This window comes from Arvicola amphibius, chromosome 1, assembly GCF_903992535.2.
Source record: "Arvicola amphibius chromosome 1, mArvAmp1.2, whole genome shotgun sequence".
In the NCBI taxonomy this organism is placed as follows: domain Eukaryota; kingdom Metazoa; phylum Chordata; class Mammalia; order Rodentia; family Cricetidae; genus Arvicola; species Arvicola amphibius.
In genome coordinates this window covers 180,848,365-180,869,767 of record NC_052047.1, presented here as the reverse complement: position 1 = coordinate 180,869,767, position 21,403 = coordinate 180,848,365, and the positions used below count along the sequence as shown (strand labels likewise).

General features: G+C 47.7%; 1 protein-coding gene across 1 annotated transcript in view; it reads left to right on the top strand.

The window, feature by feature from the left end:
- Positions 1-21,403, top strand: part of Tll2 (tolloid like 2) — a 108,802-nt gene that overhangs the window by 17,460 nt on the left and 69,939 nt on the right. The window contains exon 2 of the mRNA XM_038347035.1: positions 5,728-5,838. Coding sequence (XP_038202963.1) covers positions 5,728-5,838 — 111 coding nt within the window. The remainder of the gene's footprint in view (positions 1-5,727; positions 5,839-21,403) is intronic.

Sequence of the window (21,403 nt, the reverse complement as noted above, 5' to 3'; positions counted from 1 at the left end):
GCAGGGAGGGATTGAAAAGTCCCCAAGCTCTAAGTGTAGATGAGAGAATCCGGAAATGGCTAGTTGGGAGACGGGAGGGCAGGAGAGGTCACTGTTGCAGGGTTTCTTTACGCAGAGGCCAGGTTTCCTGGGGTTTGGAGAGAACCGCTGGGGAAGGCATATGGCCAAGAGACCCTGGGAAGGCTGGGGGCTGGCTGATCTATGCTATCTGGATCTGGGTGCTGGTGAGGCGCAGCTTGTCGAGTGACTGGTGCTGACAGCAGCTCTGGAGAGTCTCCCTCTGCCTAGTTGGACTCCTAGACCCCCAGCTCTGTAGGTCTGGCACCCAGACTCAGGCACCTGGTTTCATTCAACGCTAGCAGAAGCCCAGCATCTCCAAGACTCAGAGAAAACCACAGTGGGGAGTGTTATGAGAGATTTCCAGGGCCACCTTCCTGTACTCTGTCCCCTCTAAGCACCTTCCCGGCTGTCTTGGCTATGCCAGGGGCTCATCTGACACAGAACACGCTCTGCTGGGCCCACCCAGAATCCCATTTCCAGGAGCCGGCTCTGTGTGGGAACAGAGAACTGAGCGCAAATCTGGAAGCAGAGCCATGGGTCTGATTCTCACTAATATCCTCATGACGCTCCCCCCACCAGAAGATTCACTCGCTCTTTCATTTATGAAACAGTTCTGGAGGTCGGGGCCAGGCCCTGTGCTGGCAGTGGGGGAGAGAATATGTACATGGAAGGAGTGGCAAACCACAACGTACTATTCCAAAGTGAGGGGCCCCTCAGGACCCCTGAACACTGGCTTCTCTCTCAGCCAGGGACCTCTGCTCACTATGCCTGGTCTTCTTTTCCTTCTGCTCTTGTTAAACCTCTCATTTCCTGTGACCTCATGTCCCGCCATCTTCAGGAATCAGTGTCACCATGTCCAAAATAACAGTTAGCTTGGCTTCACTGGGGCAACTTCTATTCCTGCCCTGACATTTGCCATTTGTTGCCTCTTTGCCCGTCATTCCTTTGTCCAGTGTGATTTTAACTGTGTCCCCTGCCCAGCTCTACTCATTTCCCATTCCTTTGACAAACTGCCTGGGAGCTAAGTAAGGAGCCACACCTTAGCAAGTGTGGCTGCTGCTGGCATCAGAGTGGGAGGAGGTCTTCCTCCGCCTGCCTGGGGACAGAGAGAGCACTGCTGTGGATGGAGAAGAACAGGCAGGGTGAGGTGCTACGCTGGCTACACTCTGGGGTGGAGGATGATGCCCTGCAGGACTCTGACCCAGCAACATTTGGGTTGTGGGCCTTCCTCCTTTATAGCTACAAGGGGCAGGCACACATGATTACCCCAGGAAAGAGCAGACATCAGGAGCTGTGATAGCTATGCACCTATCACCGCAGCAGTAGTGAGTTGGAGCTGCTTCACCAGCTTGTGAGAGAGCTTTTATACACGTCCTCTAACTCCACCATTGGCGACTAAAATCGGCTTTCGCCAGGGGATCAGCCAACACTTCTAAGCAAGGCTATGTCCACTCCAGTCCATTGCTAAACATCAGCATGCCACTTACTAACCATTATTACAAAGTTTGTTTTCGGGGCTGGGGAAATGGCTCAGTGGATTAAAGTGTTTTCTGGGAATCCTGACAACTTGAGTTCAACTCCCAGAGCCCACATAAAGGTGAGGAGAGAACCGATTCCATGAAACTGGCCTCTGACCTTCACATGCATGCCGTAGCATGCGCATGCCTTCCTATCATAAACACGTGCTCAATAATAATAATAAGTAAAACAAACCTAAATATTTAAAAAGAAACTCTACTTTTAAAATCAGTCTCTTGTTTGTATTTCAACATTTTACACATACTAACTTTAAAACTGTATTTAAGGAAGGGAGTGAAGAAGGTACCTGATGCTAACCTCTGACCCCTATGTATTAGCACATACTTGTGCATGCATATCTCCCACCTACATGCACACATCCTTACAAACATGTATTTATATTGCATACACATGGATACACAAATTTCTTTTGGCCACTATTTGAAGATTCCTTCTCTTCTTTCTTTCCTTCCTTCCTTCCTTCCTTCCTTCCTTCCTTCCTTCCTTCCTTTCTTTCTTTTCTTTTAATTTTTGGAGACAGGTCTCTCTGCCTAGTCTAGGCTGGCCTAGAACTCACTATGTAAAACCAAGCTGGCCTTGAACTCATGAAAGTCCTTCTCTCCCAGTCTTTTAACTACTAGAATCACAGGTGTGAGCCTCCATTAAGGTTTTCTATTTTTTATTCCTGAAAAACATTCTTCCTATTGTAGTTCGTTCGCCACCTCTTCCTGAAATGCCATTTACTTTATGACTCAGAATGCCATAACCAAACGCCACCACCTGTTGGCAACTCTCTGAATTTCAGGTTGAAACTCTAGTGGGGTCGATGGTACATGAGGGCAGAGCGTTATTTTTATGGAAACACATTTGGAATTCTTTCTATGGCTCTGCATTTTCAAGTTCTAACCTCAGATGGCAGAAAGATTGTAGCTCCAGAGTCACAGGTGTTGGAGACAGTCTCTTGTCACTATTACTAGTGATTTTCAAAATTTAATGTGTATATAATTTACTCAAGGGTCTTTTAAGCATGTAAGTTCTTTCTCAGAAAGACCAGGCTGACCTCTGAGGCTTTGGATGTATTTATGTCAAGTTCCAAGATGCTGTTGACACTCCTGGTCCACAGAAAGCAGTCTGGCAGCGGAAGAGGTGATAGGCATGCCTGGAGAATTTTCTCATAGATGGCTTCCATGGGTCCCATTCTGTCTTTCAGTAATATTTCAGTAGGCATGCTTTTTAGATGTACAGTTGTCCCTTGGTATCTGTGGGGACTGCTTCCAGAGTTCACCACAGACACTGAAATCCATAGAAGCTCAACTTCCTTATGTCAATTGGTGTCATACTTGGCACGTAGCACTATGCACTTCCTCCTATATAATTCCAGACATGTTGTAAATGCTTTATAAATAATTGCTATACTGTAATGCCTAGGGACAAGGAGAAGGAAAACAACCTGTACATGTTTAATATAGACACATTGATTTTTTTTCAAATAGTTTTTGGATCGTGGTTGGTTGGATCCAGGTGTAGAATCATTGATACAGAGGACTGACTGTAGACTTAGCTCTCTAGATTTTGTGGAAACAACCATGGATTTAATGTTTTATCTGTTTGGATTTAATTTTGTTGTATGGAATTCAGTCAAAGTCTACTTGCGTTTTCCTTTATTAGCTAAGCCACTGTTTTAACAGAACCCATCAAAAAGTCTCCTACTTCCCACAGATTTGGACGACCTAATTTTTCATAGTTTTCTTACATAATCTAGAACCCGATTCTAGAGCATTTTTTTTCACGACAGGGTTGTGGTGCTTTATCAATTCTCTCTTGACTGTTCTCACATAATTGTGAGGTGTACTTATAGATTATTTTGTCATATAATCAAAATAAAAAGTTATTGTAGTTTTTGAAGTGTACAAACCTATACATCACCTTAGAGTTCATCTTTAATCATAGCCTCTCTCATTCTTGAATATAGTACATTTTTCTTTCGGTGTTACCCAGTTTTACAGTTCTTTAGCTTTTAATTTTTGTGCATTTATGTGTGTGTGTGTGTGTGTGTGTACATGCCATTGTAAACATGTGAGGCTCGGAGAGCAACTTTTGGGAGCTAAGTCTTCCATAGTGTGGGTTCTGGGGATCGAAGTCAGGCCACTGGGCTTGGTAGCAAGTGCCTTAACCAATGTGCTATCTTGCCCACTGCTTTTTATAGTTTACCAGGAGTCTGTATTTCTTAACACAGTGCCTACCAAACTTATTCCAAGGTATCTGATTCTTTTTGTGCTTTTAAATAATTATACATATATTATATGTATGTCATAGTTTTTATTACATTCAACTTTATATTTATAGCATGGTCACTAGCTGTAGGCAGCAATTTAAATTTAAATTAATCAAGCAAAATAAGATTTAAACTCAGTTTCTCTTTCATACTAACCACATTCCAAGTATTCAGGAACTACAGACGGTTAATAGGTACCCCACTGAAGCTCAGATATGAAGCCCCTTTAAAAGGTGCTAGAAGTTTCTATTATTCAGCAGTCTGGTGTGTTATTGTAGATACACTAACTTTGAACCAGTTATTTAACTTTGAACCAGTTATTTCAATTTATCTCTTGGATTTTCCAAGAAAGCAGTTGCCCTGATCAAACTTGTTTTCTTTTCTAAACCAGTGTGAGGCCATCTTCCTTTCTATCAACGAAAGCAAAGCTAGCAGTCATGTGGGAGAAGGGTTGCACCTCCCCACTTGTGCCCATGGTAGTCATCACTAATCGATTACAGCGCTTCTGTTATCAGAGCCTCCCTCCTTAGTGTCTTGAACTTCTCCATGGAGACCTAGTATTAACTACAGTGAGTTGCAGAGAGGGTACTAAAGCCCCTCTCCATGGTTTGGAAAACACATTGTGAAAGGAGTTGGGGTGTTGTGGAATATTAGTTAAACATGTGTTGCATTCTTTTATGCCGAATTTGTTTAACTCTGTAAAGCTGTGTTGCTTTGCCTGTCTAAACACGTGATTGGTCTAATAAAGATCTGAGCAGCCAATAGCTAGGCAGGAGAGAGAATTAGGCGGGGCTGGCATGTAGAGAGAATAAATAGGAGAGGAACAGAAAAGAGAAGGAGGAGGAGAGGAAGAGAAGGAGAGGAGGATGCTAGGGGCCAACCACCTGGCTACACAATCAACCACACATAAGAAGGAAAGAAAAGGAATATAGAATAGAGAAAGGCAAAAGCCACAGGCAAAAAGTAGATGGCTAGAAATAAGCCAAAGCCGAAATGGGTTGAGTGATTTACCGAACAGGACCGTGAGGGGTGCACCTGACAGAGAAGAACACCAGAACTTAGAGAAAGGAGGGAGGAGTCTGGGCCTATGATCCCCGTCTCACAGCTTCATTACCTCCAGCAGGGGCCACTCTAGGTCCACACCTTTAGTAATGGGCCTTTGGGGACACACCTCCAAAGCAGAATAACACGTGCATCCCGATAAGCCCCTACCTGTGCTCAAGAACCCAGGCGCTGGTCCTCAACCTTCCTAATGCTGCGGCCCTTTAATACAGATTCTCATATGATGGTTCCTCCCAACCAGAAAATTATTTTCGTTGCCACTTCATAACTGTAATCTAATTACTGTTACAAATCATAATGTAAATATCTGTGCTTTCTGATGGTCTTAGGCAACTCATGTGAAAAGGGTCATTGGAGCCCCAAAGGGTCGTGACTCGCAGGTTGAGAATGGCTGATCTAGAATGTTGCTTGTCCCTGCAGAAGGACCATGTAGAATGGGCAGGGGTCCTGCACAAAGAAGGGCAGCAGACACTGTCACTGGTGTGCAAACAGTGGCTCTGTGCTTTTTCTTTTATAGAAGGAGGGACAGAAGAGGAAAGAAACGGTTGTCTCTATGTGATGCTTAGCCTGTAGCTGCCTGGAACGAGGGTGAGACAGAGGGGTGTTTATCAACCAAGGCTCTGGGTTCCTGTGGTGGTTGGCTCAGATACCATGGCTTTAATGCAACTATCATTGAGGCTCTAGGAGAACTTTGATTGGCAGGACTGTCTTTTCTAGGATTTGCTCCTCGCATCTGGTGCCCTCTGGGGGGTTAGCAAATCCCTTTTTCTGACTTGCAGGCTCAGTTGGCTCACTGTGCTTTCTCTTGCTAGCTGTCTTCTGGGGAGACATTGCCCTGGAAGAGGAGGATCTGAAGTTATTTCACATCGACAAGGCCGAAGACTGGACCAAGCCGTCCACAGAGGAAATGGCACACAATACTGGTAAGTATCGACCTCCTGATCTGTTCGTAACCCAGCATGCTGCTTGAGGGCTCCTCTAGGAATCTTCGGTATCTTTGACTTGTAGGTCTAGGAACCTGTGTGGAAGGCCTGGAGGGATCATATCACCTCCTCTGATGGAGGCACGGATCTGGGACCTTAAATTTAGCTGATTCTTCTCTCTCTCTCTCTCTCTCTCTCTCTCTCTCTCTCTCACAAGCACTTATTCACATTTGTGCACCTGTGCATACGGGACCATGTACAATTGTGTGTGCATGTGTGAGGAGGTCAGAGGTCAATGTCAAGTGTCTTCTTCGCCCATTCTCTACCTTTTGTGGGGTAAAATCTCTCACTGAGCCTGGGGCCCATTGTAGCATGATTAGTAAATCCCAGTATAGATACTGGGGTTCAACCCGAAGGTCAGAAAAATAAAACAGCCAGCCACTGGTGCTTAACCTCTACCTCTGTCTGAAATAGCTACAAAGCTCTCACAGGGCTGGCAGATGAAGGGACAGTGTTGTCACAAGGTCGTGGAACCATTGCTAGGAGCTGGGACTGGAAGGAACCATTAGATATGTCAGACTTCCTTAGTGGTGTCTGAATCTACGAGCAACAATGGAGTTTGTGTGGCCTCTTCTACGTGGTCTGAAAAGCTGGCTAGGGTTTCAAATGAAGAATTGAATGAATCTTCATAATAGCATACCTGCAGCCTTAGCTGTGCTCCAGCATAGCAAACCATCTCTTCATGGTTTACCACAACATCTGTTCACACCTGTTTACACTCTTCCTTGGTCCTTCCCAGGGGCCTGGAGAAGATGACCTAATGAATCTGTGCTTAAAGTGGTTCTTAAACTTCTTTTGCAGTATTCCGCAAAACCAGGGAACACTGACTATCTTGTGCGCACACTGTGATGGATTTTTCACCATGGCGACCCCCAAAGACTCCTGTATGTCCCCCACAGTCAGCACTCAGCCCAGCATCATCACTAATCTAAGCTTGCCCGGTTTTGCCTGTGTGGTCTCGAGCCTGCAGTGGGTGCTATCCCATCATCTTGTACCAGCCCTCACTACTGCACATTCAGGAACACACGGTTGACGGAACAGTTCATCCCCTCCAGTGTTGGGAATGTTCTGCTGCTTGGATGGCCCCTAGCTTAGCCAAGAGTCTTCTGCTGGCAGACATCTGGGCAGCTGCCCTGTGTGAAATGGCCAGGTCTGGGGTTCCAATTGATCCTGTCAAATCATTTTCGAGAGTGATTGTGTCAATTCATACTCCAGGTTGATCATGCTTACTAGAAAGCAGGAGTGGTTCCCATGCAGAGTCTGTTAGTGGTTTTGGATTTTTGGGTTCCTTTACGCGGGTCTCCTGTCACCCTCTGGCCTACACAACAGGCCCGTTTGTCATTAGGAGTCCTTAATGTTGCTCATCAGTTCTCTTTCTGCCGTTCCCAGGTCCTACCATAGCATATCTGGGGGATTCAGGAAGACCAGATGTGGGGGAAAGGCACCTGAGAGGCCAGGCAGTGGTCAGACACCATGCCACACACAGCTGCTAGTGTCCCTTCAGGGGCGGTCACCTGAGAAAAGAATATATGTGTTGTGTCTGGCACCAGATAAATGTTTAAGAAATATCAATTCTCCTTAATATTTGCAAAGGGAAGACTGATGTAGGAAAGACTGGAACCAAGTGGAGACTGGGAGAAGCGCCACACGTGAAAGGGCTTGGGGACCCGGACACCAAGCCTCTCAACACTCCACTGATGCCTTCCTTCCTCGGTTTAGTGCAGGCTTTATTCTCAGAGTGTTTTCATGGCAAGGTGATTTTTGTTCCAACTGCTTTTCTCTGAGGGTCAATTGTACTTTGTGTCTACCTAGAGCAGTTATATTATTTTCAGGTTGGGATTTTTTTTTATTGATTTTGCTGATTAAACTAATACTGTTTGATTTTTTTTTTAAGTGCAAAGGCTCCTAAGTGGAAAAGGGAAATCCTGTTATTGCAGCCCCAGGGATCAATGATACTGTCTATTTGCTGGATTGCTTTCTACCTTGATGTGCTATGGTCATGTGTGCAGCCATACACACACACACACACACACACACACACACACACGCACACGCACACGCACACGCACACGCACATGCACACACGTACGTGCGCACACATGCACACACATGCACATACACGATATGCACATACATCGCACACATGCACACGCATGTACACACGTATGCACACACACATGCACGCACACACACTTTTTCACTTTTTTAAACACAGAGGTCTTACTGGGATGTGCTGGCGTAGTCTACCTGTTTGGTACCATCCTGTCATGGATACCCCTCACTCCATGCCAGAGAGCTGTTATGATGGCGAGGGCACTAGCTAGTGGTTCGCAGGCCTTGCCACACCTCTTGTAAGCTCTTATATGTGGATGTGAAGGTGGCTTCCCTTTTGATGTAATTTTAAAATGAGAGATGATGTTTCTGGGAAGAAATTTATATGTAGATCTTCAAACATTTTCTGGGGTAAAAATGAAATTCAAAGGAGCCACTCTTACCCATTCTTGCTAGATTCAAACGTGGAGAAGGATGCATTCTTTGTTATAGCTCACCTAGTTCCTAAACTTCGTTAAGTGCAGTTTTCTTTCTTGGGAGCTGAGAAGGGAGCTTCAGTAGCAGAGGGCTGAAGTCCCTGAACAGGCTGACAGGGAAATGGCTGTCATTGTAGAGCAGCCCACAGGCCACTCTCCCTGCTTACCCTGTGAGGTTGGAGCTGCTCTCTAGGCTATAGAACACAGGGATGTCAATTGCTTCTAAGGTGGAGCAGCCAGCATCTTTGTCTAGAGGTGTGCCGGAGATGCTCATGTTCTGAGTTCGCTTAGGGGCAGCATCCCACCCGGAGCTTAGGTGGAGCTAGTCCAGGCTTGTTGCATCTTTCCCTGGCCACCCCATTGCCATCTGGCCATCTGGAAGGAGTGGAGAACGGTTTGGGAAGGAGTCTAGAATAATGGGGAACCATGTTCTTGTTTAGGAGCATATTTGGTGTTCTCTGAGGTCTTTGGGGCTCCCAGTAGGGACTACTCTCACTGTACATGTGGGCCATAGGCTTGAGCTGAATTCAAATGTGCTTCCTGCCTCAGCTCTCTCTGTCCTCATCCTGCGGCCAGGTCACCTTCCTGGCCACTGTACCATATTGTATATATGGAATAGTGTTCCCCCATTCATGTCTACTAGAAAGTGACCCATAGAATAGGGACTTTGCAGATGTAGTTCTTGAAGGGTCTTGAGATGAGATCCTCCTTGGTTTAGAGTGGACCCTAAACCCAGTAGTGACCCAGTGTTTTCAAGAGGAGGAAAGGATGGAGGAGCACAGACCCCGGAGGATGCTGCCCCAAGCCAAGCACAACTCTGCTCCTGAGACCCCTTCAGCTGCTCCTATTGCTTATCTAACTGCTTCCTTAGTCTGGCTCTCAGTTCAGTCTACAGAGACAGGCTCCCTTCCCCTTCTGTCCTCAGTCCAACCCCAATGACATCGTGTCTGTCCACACCCTGAGCTTCCTTCCCTCCAGCCTTCTGCTCCAGCAACTCGTTCTGCTCTAAGTCCCCATTCTACAGACAAAGAAATGAAGACCAGAGACAGCTGGTGACTCATCACCAGCCCTGCAACGGAGTGCCTCTGTGACACCTCATTCAGTACAGCTGCCAGCTGCGGGAGGCCACCTGGCTGACAGCGCTAGTGAAACGCCCTCCCCTCCCCCCGGGGGTGTAGTGGAAAGAGTTCTAGCTTCTCCATTTTTGAATGGGCTCAATCCCCAGTTCCGGGAGCTAGCTGACTGACCGGAGGATGTGGTGGTGGCGTTTGGACGTGCATGGGGCCAGGAGGCAAGAGCCTGTCCTTCGGGGAGAGCCCCTCTGTATGCTTTTGATTTGCCATGAGAAGAATGGAGCCCCGGAGCAGGCATGGGCTCTGTGAATGGAGCTCTTGAATAAACGCTTCGGAGTTTCCTAAAGCTGCTAATCGGATTAGCTGTGTCGTGAAGGAAGTACTTAGTAGGAGACCGACACACACACACACACACACACACACACACACACACACACACACAGAGAGAGAGAGAGAGAGAGAGAGAGAGAGAGAGAGAGAGAGAGAGAGAGAGAGAGAGAGAGAGGCGCACACACTTTCCAGCCTTCTTGCATCTCTTCTGTACTCCTGGCAGGACCCGACAGCCCTGTTGATTCTGAGTCTGAGGCGCTTTTCCTCTCAACAACACAGGCTGCGCAGAAGCCTGCAGGGTCAGTGTGCTGCAGAAGCCTGCAGGGTCAGTGCGCTGCAGATGCCTGTGTGGTCAGCGTGCTGCAGTTTTTCATTTCCTTCTTCCCTGAAGGGCCGTGGAAACTTTGAATGTTCCATCTTGGCAAGATGTGCCTTGAGAGGAAGGTGCATTCATCTCGCAGTTATCTCTGTCGGGATAATGGATCTCTATAAAGAGAGCTCTGGAAGGCGATGCGGTTTTAATTACTTATTGGCGCTGATGGAAACTGGTGTTTCCCGCCGTGTCCATTCTGAGCCAGTGGGCTGTGTCCATCCCCATTGAAGAGGCCAACCTTGCTGTAATTCTTACTTCCTTAACTCCCGCCATCTGTTCAGAGCATATGCAGAGCCCTGACAGTTTGGCTTCTGGGTTCAGAGTAAATAAATGAGCAGAAGTGAGTCTAAGACAAAACAGCTTGTGTCCTCTCTCTGGGTCTCATCTTTGGATCATAAAGTCTTTGCCCATAGTCTCTTTAGCTTCTAGACGACCACTTCTGATCCTGACTGCAGTTTAGGTGGCTTAGGGTATCCTCATCTAGTCTCCCTGTTGCCATCCTAATGAAACCACAGTCCTGTTTGTTTCAAGAGAACTTGAGTTCTGATGTTTCCGACTATAGGAGAGACGTGACCAAAGACTTAGCCATCAGAGAGAGCCCCCTTCAGCCATCTGAGGCTGCTGTGTACCTGTGATGCATGGAGCTATCTGAGTCAAATGCTCTAATTTGGGGCTCTGGGCTCTCTTTCCCAAGGATGGGAGATCTGGAAACAGACTCAGGGTGTATGTGTTCTGCAACCCATTTTTTAGCCTCAAGGTTCTTGAGGGAATTAGTGGATGGGGAGACTTTAAAAAGGTCCATAGCTGGACCGTGAGTTCTGAGCAGACACACCGATGGTGAGGCATTCTCCAGCCTGTTTAGACATGACATCCCCATCTTACTGCTCTCTTTGTTGGAGTGGGGGTGCTGTCGGATAACAAGTGTCCAGGTGGAAGGTGGGTAAGTGGGTGATTCCTGCGGTGCTCTGTGGGAGGATCTCTAGCCTAAGCATATGAATGTTGGGCTGGCTTCTTGCTGGTACAGCGCCCAGGATTCAGATCTGTCTCGGGACAGTGCCGTCTTGAAGACACCTGGTTGCTGGGGATCTGTGTTGCTGGCACCTCTGACCTGGGAAGCTGAGAGGATCAGCAGGTTCAGAAGCTTCCCTTACCCATATTCCTCCCAGTGGATCCCTCCCATTGGATGAGGAGAGGCCTGAACATCAGACTTGGTGCCTTTTATTCTCGAAGTATGTTGCACTTGACATTTTGATTTTTGGGGTGTCTGATAAGCATCAGTGAATAGATTTTTGAGGAAAAAGGCACACACAGAAATATATTGTGGGAATCCATTCAACCAATTAGCTATTGGGGGACCGGCCCTCTGGGCATGGTCTGAGGTGCTACATGTTCACTGATAAGCTGCAAGAGAAAGCATGCTCTCTTGCTCCGGCTCTCTTGCTGTGGCTCTCACTTAGCATGAGGGGAGACCCAGGACGGCGAAGAGACAGCCCAGGATAAGCAATGGCTTTTGCCTTTTCTCTGTACTTGTGAGTTCATTCCTTTCCATTGCAGACCCTTAATAAATCATTTTGTTTACCTCAGTGTGATCACGCAATAGCTGGTGCACAACAGATTCTCACTGCAGAAACACACATGCACTCACACAGACACACACAGAAACACAGACACACGTACATGTTTACTTGGAATTTCAAGAAGTTTAAACACCATGTATCTTTAAGTTGTTAGATTCAGGTCAACATCTTCCCTTATCTGGGTGCTTCCATGCCCTTGAAGGTGTTCACTTGGGCCTCTGAGCTTGTGGATTTGTGCTGTGGATGGATGTGCATGAGAGTCAGGCAGGCTCAGGTTTGCCTCCCCGGTTCTGTATTGATTAGTTGTGGATTTAGACTAAATCTTGTCCTGTTTGTAAGATGGGACACTTTCAGCGTCATCCTCTGTACTCTAACCCTTACCACATGGGAGAATCAGATGCATAATTAGCAGAAACATTGTCCCATAGCATCTTCCTTGGTTGACATTTGCTGGCTTCCTTGTCCCCTAGTCTTTCTGGTCCTTAGCTCTGTCCCAGACCTTGGGGTCCCCAGGAATTCCTTGCACTGCTTTGCCACGATCCAGTGGGAATGCTAGAGCCAGGCCAGTAGCAACGTGCCTGGGCAGATTCTTCAATCTGATCTTAACTGACATGTAGGAAATCTCTGTGTCAGCCCATAAGGTAAGTGCGTCTCTTGTTATCATGAGTTGAACGTTAAGGCCTGTACTTTCCTGCTTCTAGAAGCAGCTCTGAGTATTATCTCTAACCTGTCCCCTTGGCCTGCGAGATGTTCGTTCCCTCCATCGTCCTTCTCAAAAGTGATGATCAAAGCAAAGCAGTTCTGAGGGTGTGTGTGGAGGGGGGTGCGTGGGAGAGCCGTGCTCCTCCCGCATGCCATTCTCGCTTGCACTCAGCATCCACTTGCGTTCAGCTTACACGTCCTCTTTGTCAGACTCTCAGCAGTAGTGACTTCTTTGGTTTGCTCGTGGCCTTTCTTCCTCAGTGCCAGTATCTGGCTGGGTATATAAATGATGCTGCTGGTAGGCTATGTATCCTATACACTGGTTGGATCTGAGCAGGGGCTCAGACAGAATTGCATAGTGGTTTTCCTGGATCACCCCTTATTCAACTCCCCCACCCACCAAAACATTTCCCCAGAGGCCATAAAGGTTAGGCTTGTTTGCTTGACTGTGCGATGTCTAACAGCCCTGGGAGTGAGTACAAGCTCAGAGAAGGGTCTCAGCCCAGAGTGAGCCATATTGCCTTGCAGGGAGTGCCTGAAAGTGACGTCCTTAGCTACACGGCAACAACTTATCTTACTGGTCCCTTCCTAAACCTCAGATGGATCACATGGTCCTCAAGTTATCCCTGAGACAGAGAGGACACCCATGTTCATGCCTACTGCTTCAGCCTTCCCTAGACGGCAGCCATCCAGCTGACCTCCCGTGGTCAGCCTGCCCTCCCAGGAGACGTCTCTTGGACTTCCACAACGTGGAACATGATCTTCATGTGCTGTCTGTCCTCCACACCCTGCCTTGTGCTCCATCACACAGCCCTGCTGTCTCTCTGATGTCATTTCATGATTAACACCCCTCCCTCTTTTCTCCCCTCTTTCCTGTAAGGAATGCTACCTGGAAGCCTTCTGTGCTCAGTACCAAGATGCAGCTGTATCCACGCGTTCTCCTCCATTAAGTGGAGGGGGCTGTGATGATGAGTAATGGTTGCCATGGTCTCAGAGGACTGGAGGTGTAGGAGCTGCCATCAGAAGGTTCCTTCAATGTAGCAGCCACCCCCTCCCCAGAGACTGCCTTCCAGGCTGGAATAAGTGTGTTCCCAGCCTGGGAGTGCAGAGACCCAGGCAGGAGCACCAGGGAGGCCCTTAGCAGACTTTCTAGTTCCTTTCCTGTAGCAATAAAGAGAAGAGCAGAGCAGGTCCTGGTCCGTGTGTGTGTGTGTGTGTGTGTGTGTGTGTGTGTGTGTGTGTGTGTGTGTGAATTCGGGACAACATAAGGAAGTGTTGGCTTGATGGGGACAAGAGTCAAAACTAAGTCAAAAGTTCACAAATCAAATCAGGGGACGAGGTAAGAGCCAAAAGAGGCCAGAGTGAGCCGATCTTAAAGCCGCTACTGAGGTCAGGGTGCCCCAGAGCCAGAGCCCAGGCTCTGCAGTGTGGGACAAGGGGGCCAGCATCAGAACCAGCAAGGCTTGGCAAGGCCTCTACCCATGGAGTGTTTTATTTGGTGAGATGACTTGAGATGATAAAGAGGCGTCTGGTAGAATGCACATCTGTTCTCTGAGAGGGAAGAAAGAATGCGACATAAGGATTCTGTCATCTCATCCTTCGGGGCCCAGGCAAGTCGGGCTTGCACCTTGGACAGCAGCCAGAACTCACTGGGAACGTCAGGCCTTGGGGAAATGGAGTTCACCTCTGAGCTGATAGCTGTCACCAGTGTGTTTGTGTTGGAGCTGGAGCCACTGTGGGTGCTGAGCCAGCCGGGCAGGTACTCTCAGTCTAGCCAGAGAGTAGGTGCTCTCCAGGTCTGTGAATCTGGAGTGTTTGCATCAAAATCCAAAGGTTAGCTTGAGGAACAGTGACAAGCAACTCCTACTGTAGTCAACATGTCCCCAAGTGGGAGATACCGAATTCACTCAAGGTCGCTCTAAAGCGAGAGTTTGTTCTGGGAAGATAATGAAGGTTGATTAGTAATAGACTATAGGTATATGAGGGCTGGAGAGAGGGCTCAGTGAACGAAGCTCTTGCTGCTCAGGCTTGAGGACCTGAGTTCAGGAGCCCAGAGCCCATGTGGAGTCAGGAGTGGGTGTGGGGATCTGAAATCCCAGGGTTTCCACCGTGAGATGAGGGTGGGGACTGGGTCAGGAGAACCCCTAAAGCTCTCCGGAAGCTGGCCTAGAATATGCAGCAGTGAACTTGTCTCAAATAAGGTGAAAGGAGATGACCTACAGCTAAGGTTGTCCTCTGACCTCTACATGTGTGCTGTGACATGTAAGAGTCTTTCTTCACATACACATGTGCTTTGTGTACACATAATCATATAATACTTTATATGCACACACCATACAAACACATAGATAAAAGATGATTGGCAGTTGATAGACAACTGATAGATAGGTATGAGAGGAAGAGAGAGAAAGAGAGAGAGAAGGGCTGGCTTCTCTGGGAGTTGAGGTAGAAAGAAAGGAATAAGGCTGATTGCCTTTTTCAGGGACCCCAAAGTGTCCCTTGCTCTTTTACTTTTTCCAATATGGTCACCACACAAACCTATATCATGATCCTTCAACTTAAGTGTTCCCTACTGTGGCATATACGTGTGTAGGATTACTATGGACGTGCTGAGATCAGAGGAGATTGCCAAGGAAGACAATTCCAGAAAGAGTCAGCCCGAGCTGACAATGGTAATGGGAAGTAAGATGTAGGAACAGAAGTGATATTGAAGAGGTTGCGGTGTCCCTGTCTGTGAGCAAAAGGAAAGTGATTGATGTAGCAACCTGGGCTGGAGGAGGAAATGGGGATCCCCTGCAGTGGCTCAACTTCCTTTGGGGCTCACCTTGCTTTCTTGGCCAAACCTCATCATCCAGCCTAATGGGATGTCACGTACAGTGTCATTTTTCATGGGAAAAATGTGAGTTTTCCTCAGCCATCTTAATGCATGGAATCTGAGATCATCACTTCAGGAGAGCCGGGGACTGCCTCATGTGGCTTTGCACGGCAGAAAGATTGCGTCTTAAGCACCATCATCTGGTTTTCCTTCATCTGAGCCAAGCTTTCTTCTCTTTTAACCATGTATGGGGCATTTGCTGTACTGGTAGAGTTCTTAATTTAAATACAAGTTGATTTCTAAAGCAGAATAAAACGAAGTAACCCTGCTGAAGGTAATTTATTTATGTAGCCCTCTGATAAATATGTCCAGTATCAGTGCCCTAGCTAGAGGAGAAGAAAGCATTTCCTTTGACCTAAAAGAATGCTGAGGTAGGGCTGGAGAGATGGCTCAGAGGTTAAGAGCACTGACTGCTCTTCCAGAGGTCCTGAGTTCAATTCCCAGCAACCATATGGTGTGGCTCACGACCATCTGATCTGGCTCCCTCTTCTGGCGTGCAGATTGAACACTGTGTAATAATAAATAAATATTAAAAAAAGAATGCTGAGGTAAATTCTCTTGATTAAAATGAAGGATTACTCCTGAATTTTTTGTTTGATTTTGATATAGGATTTACCTTGTGTAAGCAGATTGACCTCAAACTTGCCATCCTCCTGCCTCAGTGCCAGGATTACAGATACCACCATGCTCAGCCTCTCTATTACTTTCTCCCTTGGCACCGTTTGCCTCTCTTTAGTGTGGCCCTGTGAGTCTGAGTCCTTCCCGTTGCCTCTCTCAAGTTGGTTGCTCCTGATGACCACTAGAAACTGTCCCTTGGGGCACATGCCCCTGCTGATCTAGCATGTTCTTGCTAGGCATGATAATGGGTGAAGCAGGCTTTCACTAAAATCCGTGTCTCAGATTGGAGTTCCCTGTGACAGAGCAGGCTTCAGGGACATCTGGGGACCCTGGGCTTCTTTAGCTATGAAATGAATGGTTGGTTGGATTCCTCCTGAGAGCCAGGAATGAGTCTTTTTGGTTTTTTGGTAAGATCCTTGAATACTGTAAGGACTGGCCATTTGGACCCTGATGGTCATGGTGTGGACTGGGTCACAATAATATCTTTGGTTTGCCTTCATCTGGAACTTCAGAACAGTTGGTTTAAATTGCATCCGATGTGGCACCTTATAAAGGCTGTCCAGAGTGCTCTCACAAGTCAAGAGCATGTGACTGTGGGATCGCTTTGTTCCTTCTTAGAAAACGACTTCAATGGGCCAGACAGAAGACCAAAGAAAGCGCAGACGGCTTCCCACAAAGGAAAGGGAATTAAGGCCCTGCGACTGCAGGAGCTGGGACGCTGGTTTGGGTGGCAGGCGGGTCTGCCCATGTGAGTTTAGGATGAGGCTTGTGGCCTGCTTGCTCAAGGATGATGAACGGGATGACCTGGACCAAGCTGTGGTTCTTATGGGTTCCAAGGCTGGTATATCATTATTCCTGTGGTTTCCAAGGAGATTCAGAGAGAAAGTGACGATGTAGCAGCCAGACAATCACACTGTGCCCTGGTCATCTTGCTTCTCTGGTGCCCTTTAATGGCCTTTGCTTGTCTACAAATACTAAGGAAAGGGCCAGCTTTTACTTCTACACACCTTGTTTTCTGCCTCCACACTCTAACACCCTTTCAGTCCCAGGCCTTAGTGACTACAGCCCGGGCCTCACTTCCTGCCTGCCATTAACATTGCCTACAGGCATGACTTTCCCCTCCACCCTCCAGCCCCGAGGTCCTAAGCTGTCAGCCCCCCAGCCAAATCTGGTCTGCAGATGTGTGTTGTTTGTTTTGTAGTGCTTACATTTTTAAAATTTACTGCCAACATTTAAAAATCAGATTTCTCATAAAACCCCAGAACTCTGGCTTGTCTCGAAGAGCTGGAAGATCTCGCCACACTGGTCCAGAGTCCACATGGCAACAATCAGTGGGTTGCATAACGGTGGGTGAGCTCAGCAGGGGCAGGTCCACTGCCAGTTGCCACGGTTCCCACCAGTTCGGAATCCTCTTTGACACCCTCCTGTGTCACCTGCCTTTAGTCACTTGAGCCTACACCTTGGGTCAGCGGGGAAGAGGTACAATCTTGGGTCCTAATGTAAGTCCTACGATGCTGGTCAAGGTCACTTCTCTCTTTTTAAGGTGGGCTCCTACAGCTGTTACCTGGCTTCCTGAGAGAAGGTCCTTGTTTTGGGACCCTTTGTCTTCTTTCTGTTGAATATTCAGTCTCGGGCCCCTGCTTGTAATACAGCATGCCACCAGAGACTCAGAGAAGAATGTGGAGGGGACACATTCAGTATTTTCCCTGAAAGAGGGTTGTGGCCCTGCATACAGGTTGGCATTGCAGTAGGTGCTTCTTGTCATACTGAATTCATGTGATGGCGACTATGAGTCTGTAGAGTATCTCTCTATGGCATTTCACTAACATGCCAGTACCCAGAACCTCGCTTAGAGTAACCTCTCTCTGTCTCTCTCTTATGCACCTGCACTAAGTAGTCCAGGATGGTTTTGAACCTGTGATGCTCCTGCCTGAGAGCTCCTCCTTTCTCTAAGTCCTGAACTCTTGCTATTCTTCTGTGACCTAGCATACAGGACTTGTCCTTTGAGAAATCTGTAAGTCTTTATTGGGCATCTCTGCAAAGAACATAGAACACGGGGGAAGAGAACTCTGCAATTTCTCTTGGCACTCTGGTTGGGCAGTGAGAAAATTCTAGTCTTCCTAAGTTGGCAGTTCTTTCTGCTCCTCCAAGTTTGAGCTCATGGTTCAGTTCAGGATTCAGTTCCAGCCAGTATACAAGCTGGTTTAGAGGTGTGTTTGTTTGAATTCTGTCTACATAGGAGCATTTTCTGTTTTCAAGCATGCATTATGGATGTGTCTTCTCCCAAAAGAAGACAGTGTAGCCATTACAGGACAGGACTGGACACTGTCCAGGGGCTGACGTTTTAGGGGCTATCTTCAGGGAACATTTTCTCATTGGCTACACACCGTTGTGGCCACTTTGCTCACCACTCTAGCTGACCTGGGCATATGAGCAGTATGTCACCATTGTTACTGCCGCCCTATACTAGGCCACCATGTAGGTGCAGGGCAGCCTGAGCAATGGCTTCTCACACTCCAGCAGCTTCTGGAAAGAAGGTCCCTGTCTAGCCTGTTCCCTGTTCCCAGCACAAAGCTCTGAGCCCCTCCATTTCCCAAAAGAGAGCTCAGGATTGTGACTTTCTCTGTCTAGGGCTTTTGCTCTCTTTTATTTTCTGTTTGGCTCCTGTTCCCTGAGCCCCCTACCCCTGCCACAATCAGCTCCCATAGAGTGAGTTGCTGTTTTCCCTGCATTGCTGTTGGAGTTTCTGAGCTTCTTGCTGGTGATTTTGCTCTTTAGGGTGGTGTCCGACTGCGGTATCGAAGTGCTGCCTGAATCTCCTAACCCCAAGAAGGTAATAAGGGGCCCTATAGAGAAACCCACGAGTGACTCCGAGGCCCGAGTTACAGGACTAGCTGGGAAGTCAAAGTTGATGAATAGGTAACAGATGTTAAATAAGGGCTTAGGGGAGAAACGCACACAGAACTATACTGGTCAGTGGTTGGGGATTCGAACAGCATGGCCTAGAAAATGCTTCATGCTGGCAGTTCCATGCTGTGCACAAGACGGTGTATTGTTTCCCTAGGAGCTAGATTCGGTATGCAATAGCTTAGGGCTCACTTTGAAGAATGCATTGCAAGTGATTAGGATTGACTGGATCTCTCTTCCATAGGACAAACAGCACCTAACTACACATTACACGTTGTCCTAGCATTCCTCCGTCCTCCTTTGCTCCCGCCAGGCTACCAGGGAGCAATAAAACAAGGGCTGAGGTCAAGCAGACCCACTCCCCAAGCGACAGTTGCTGACTACAGACCACAATTTAGGCTTCACTGAGTCTCACTTTTCTGTCTGATAAAGGGGGAGAAAATGATAATGCTTTTTACCTCAGGTGCAGAGTTGAGATACATGTAAATAGTGCTTAACCTGATTCAGTCTGCTTGGGCTGGACACGTGTGTGTGTGTGTGTGTGTGTGTGTGTGTGTGTGTGTGTGTGTACGTGTACGTGTGTGGTTTATTTTTTGCTATGTGTGTGCCTGTATATCTTTATATGCACCATGTATATGCAGATGCCCAAGGAAGCCAAGACATTGGATGCCCTGGAACTAGAGCTGCAGGTGGTTGGGAACACTTGACATGCTTTCTGGGACTGAAGCCTGGTCCTCTACAGGGGCAACAAATGCTCTTTACCACTGAGCCATCTTTCCAGGCCCTGGACACACTTGTTGAGCATTTGCTGTAACAACCACGTGGTTGGAGATATCCAGGCTATACTCTTGGTCCTTAAGGAGTAGAGAGGTTTGCAGGAATGGTACACCATCAAACTCACTCACAGAGAATTGTGCCATTGGCCAGGGAAGAGGAGATGGCCAATGGGTAGGAGCACTTGGTTTGCACGCATGAGCACCTGAGTTTGAATCCCCAGTACCCATATAAAAAGCCTGCTATGTGGAGACCAGTTGATTCTGAGAGCTTGCTGCTCAACTAGTCTAGCCAAAATGTTAAGGACTGGTGTAGTGAGAGACCTTGTTTCAAGGCAACAAGACAGAGGGGGATGGAAGAAGACACCGATGTCTTTCTCTGACCTCCATACACTCATACATAGGTGTACATAGCTGCACACTTACATACATGAGGTACTATGGAAACTAGTTGAATGGGGTGGTGCACAAGTGAGCAAGCACAGAGCCATGAAAGAGGTGTGAATGGAGCATCGGGGAGGGGCTTGGCTTCCCGAAAGAGGCTGAGGAGCCAATGGGGAGGACCTCGTGGGAAGAAGCAAGCTCAAACAAACTCAGGGAGGAGGAAACCAGGCAATGAGACTGAACAGCCCAAGAAGCACACAGTTGGGGGTGGATAGCTGGTTGGTGGGCAAGAGGATGGGGAGATAAGTCGGATCCGTGGGTGGGCTCAGACTCGGGGAAGCCGAAGACTAGTCTGCTCCCATAGCAATACCTGGATGGTCCGAATCCCTACTTTCTTATCTCTGCCTTCCCTTCAGGCTCAGCCAGCCCTTCTCAGGAAGCCTCGGAATCCCGTACATCCTCCACTGCAGCCTGCTTTGTCCATGTGCATTCCTAGCCCTGTGGTCACTGCTGCTCTCTTCCTGTTTTCCTATCAGTTAGTCACATGGTCTTTGGGACTGATTTCCCCACCGCTGTCACCCCAGCCAGTCTTTGTTTCATAAACTGCTCTCAGAAGCAATTTCTGGAAGTCAGTATAAAGAAGCTTCCTCCCCCAACCAAAGGCTCCCCTGAGCCTCCAGAACCCACCCTGAGATACATTCAAAGAGCTCTTGCTTTAAATATAACCTATTACCTTCTTGCTCAGGGAGCAGAGATTTTCCTCTTTCTTCCATCAGGGCATTGGCTATGTGGCTATGATCAGGGTTGGCATCTCTTGTCCTAGAGTACAAAGGCCACCAGGGGAAGCAGGTGGGACTAGGACTGCCCTGGGTTTGCATCTTGCCTGCTGCATGCCAGCAGGTCAGGTTGAGGTGCTTGGAGCCTCAGTTTTCACTTAGGTGAAAGCTAGCAGTAGTTCCTACCTCATACAGCTGTGCGGAAAAGCAAATGAGAACACACACACACACACACACACACACACACACACACGCACGCACGCACGCACACACGCGCACGCACACGCACATGCACATGGGCACATGGGAGCATAGTGCTTAACAAAGTTCCCAACAGACACCTGTAGTTCCTTCTGTGAGTGCCAGCCTACAGTGCCAGCCTATAGTACCAACCCACAGTGCCAGCCTACCATTTGAGAACGACATGGAGAATCTTGGCCACTTGGTGCTATTCTTCCAGAGGTAACAGGATGACTCTGGTGTCTTTTTCTTTTTTTCTTTTCTTTTCTTTTTTTTTTTTTTGGTTCTTCAAGTCAGGGTTTCTCTGTAACTTTGGAGTCTGTCGTGGAACTTGCTCTGCAGACCAGGC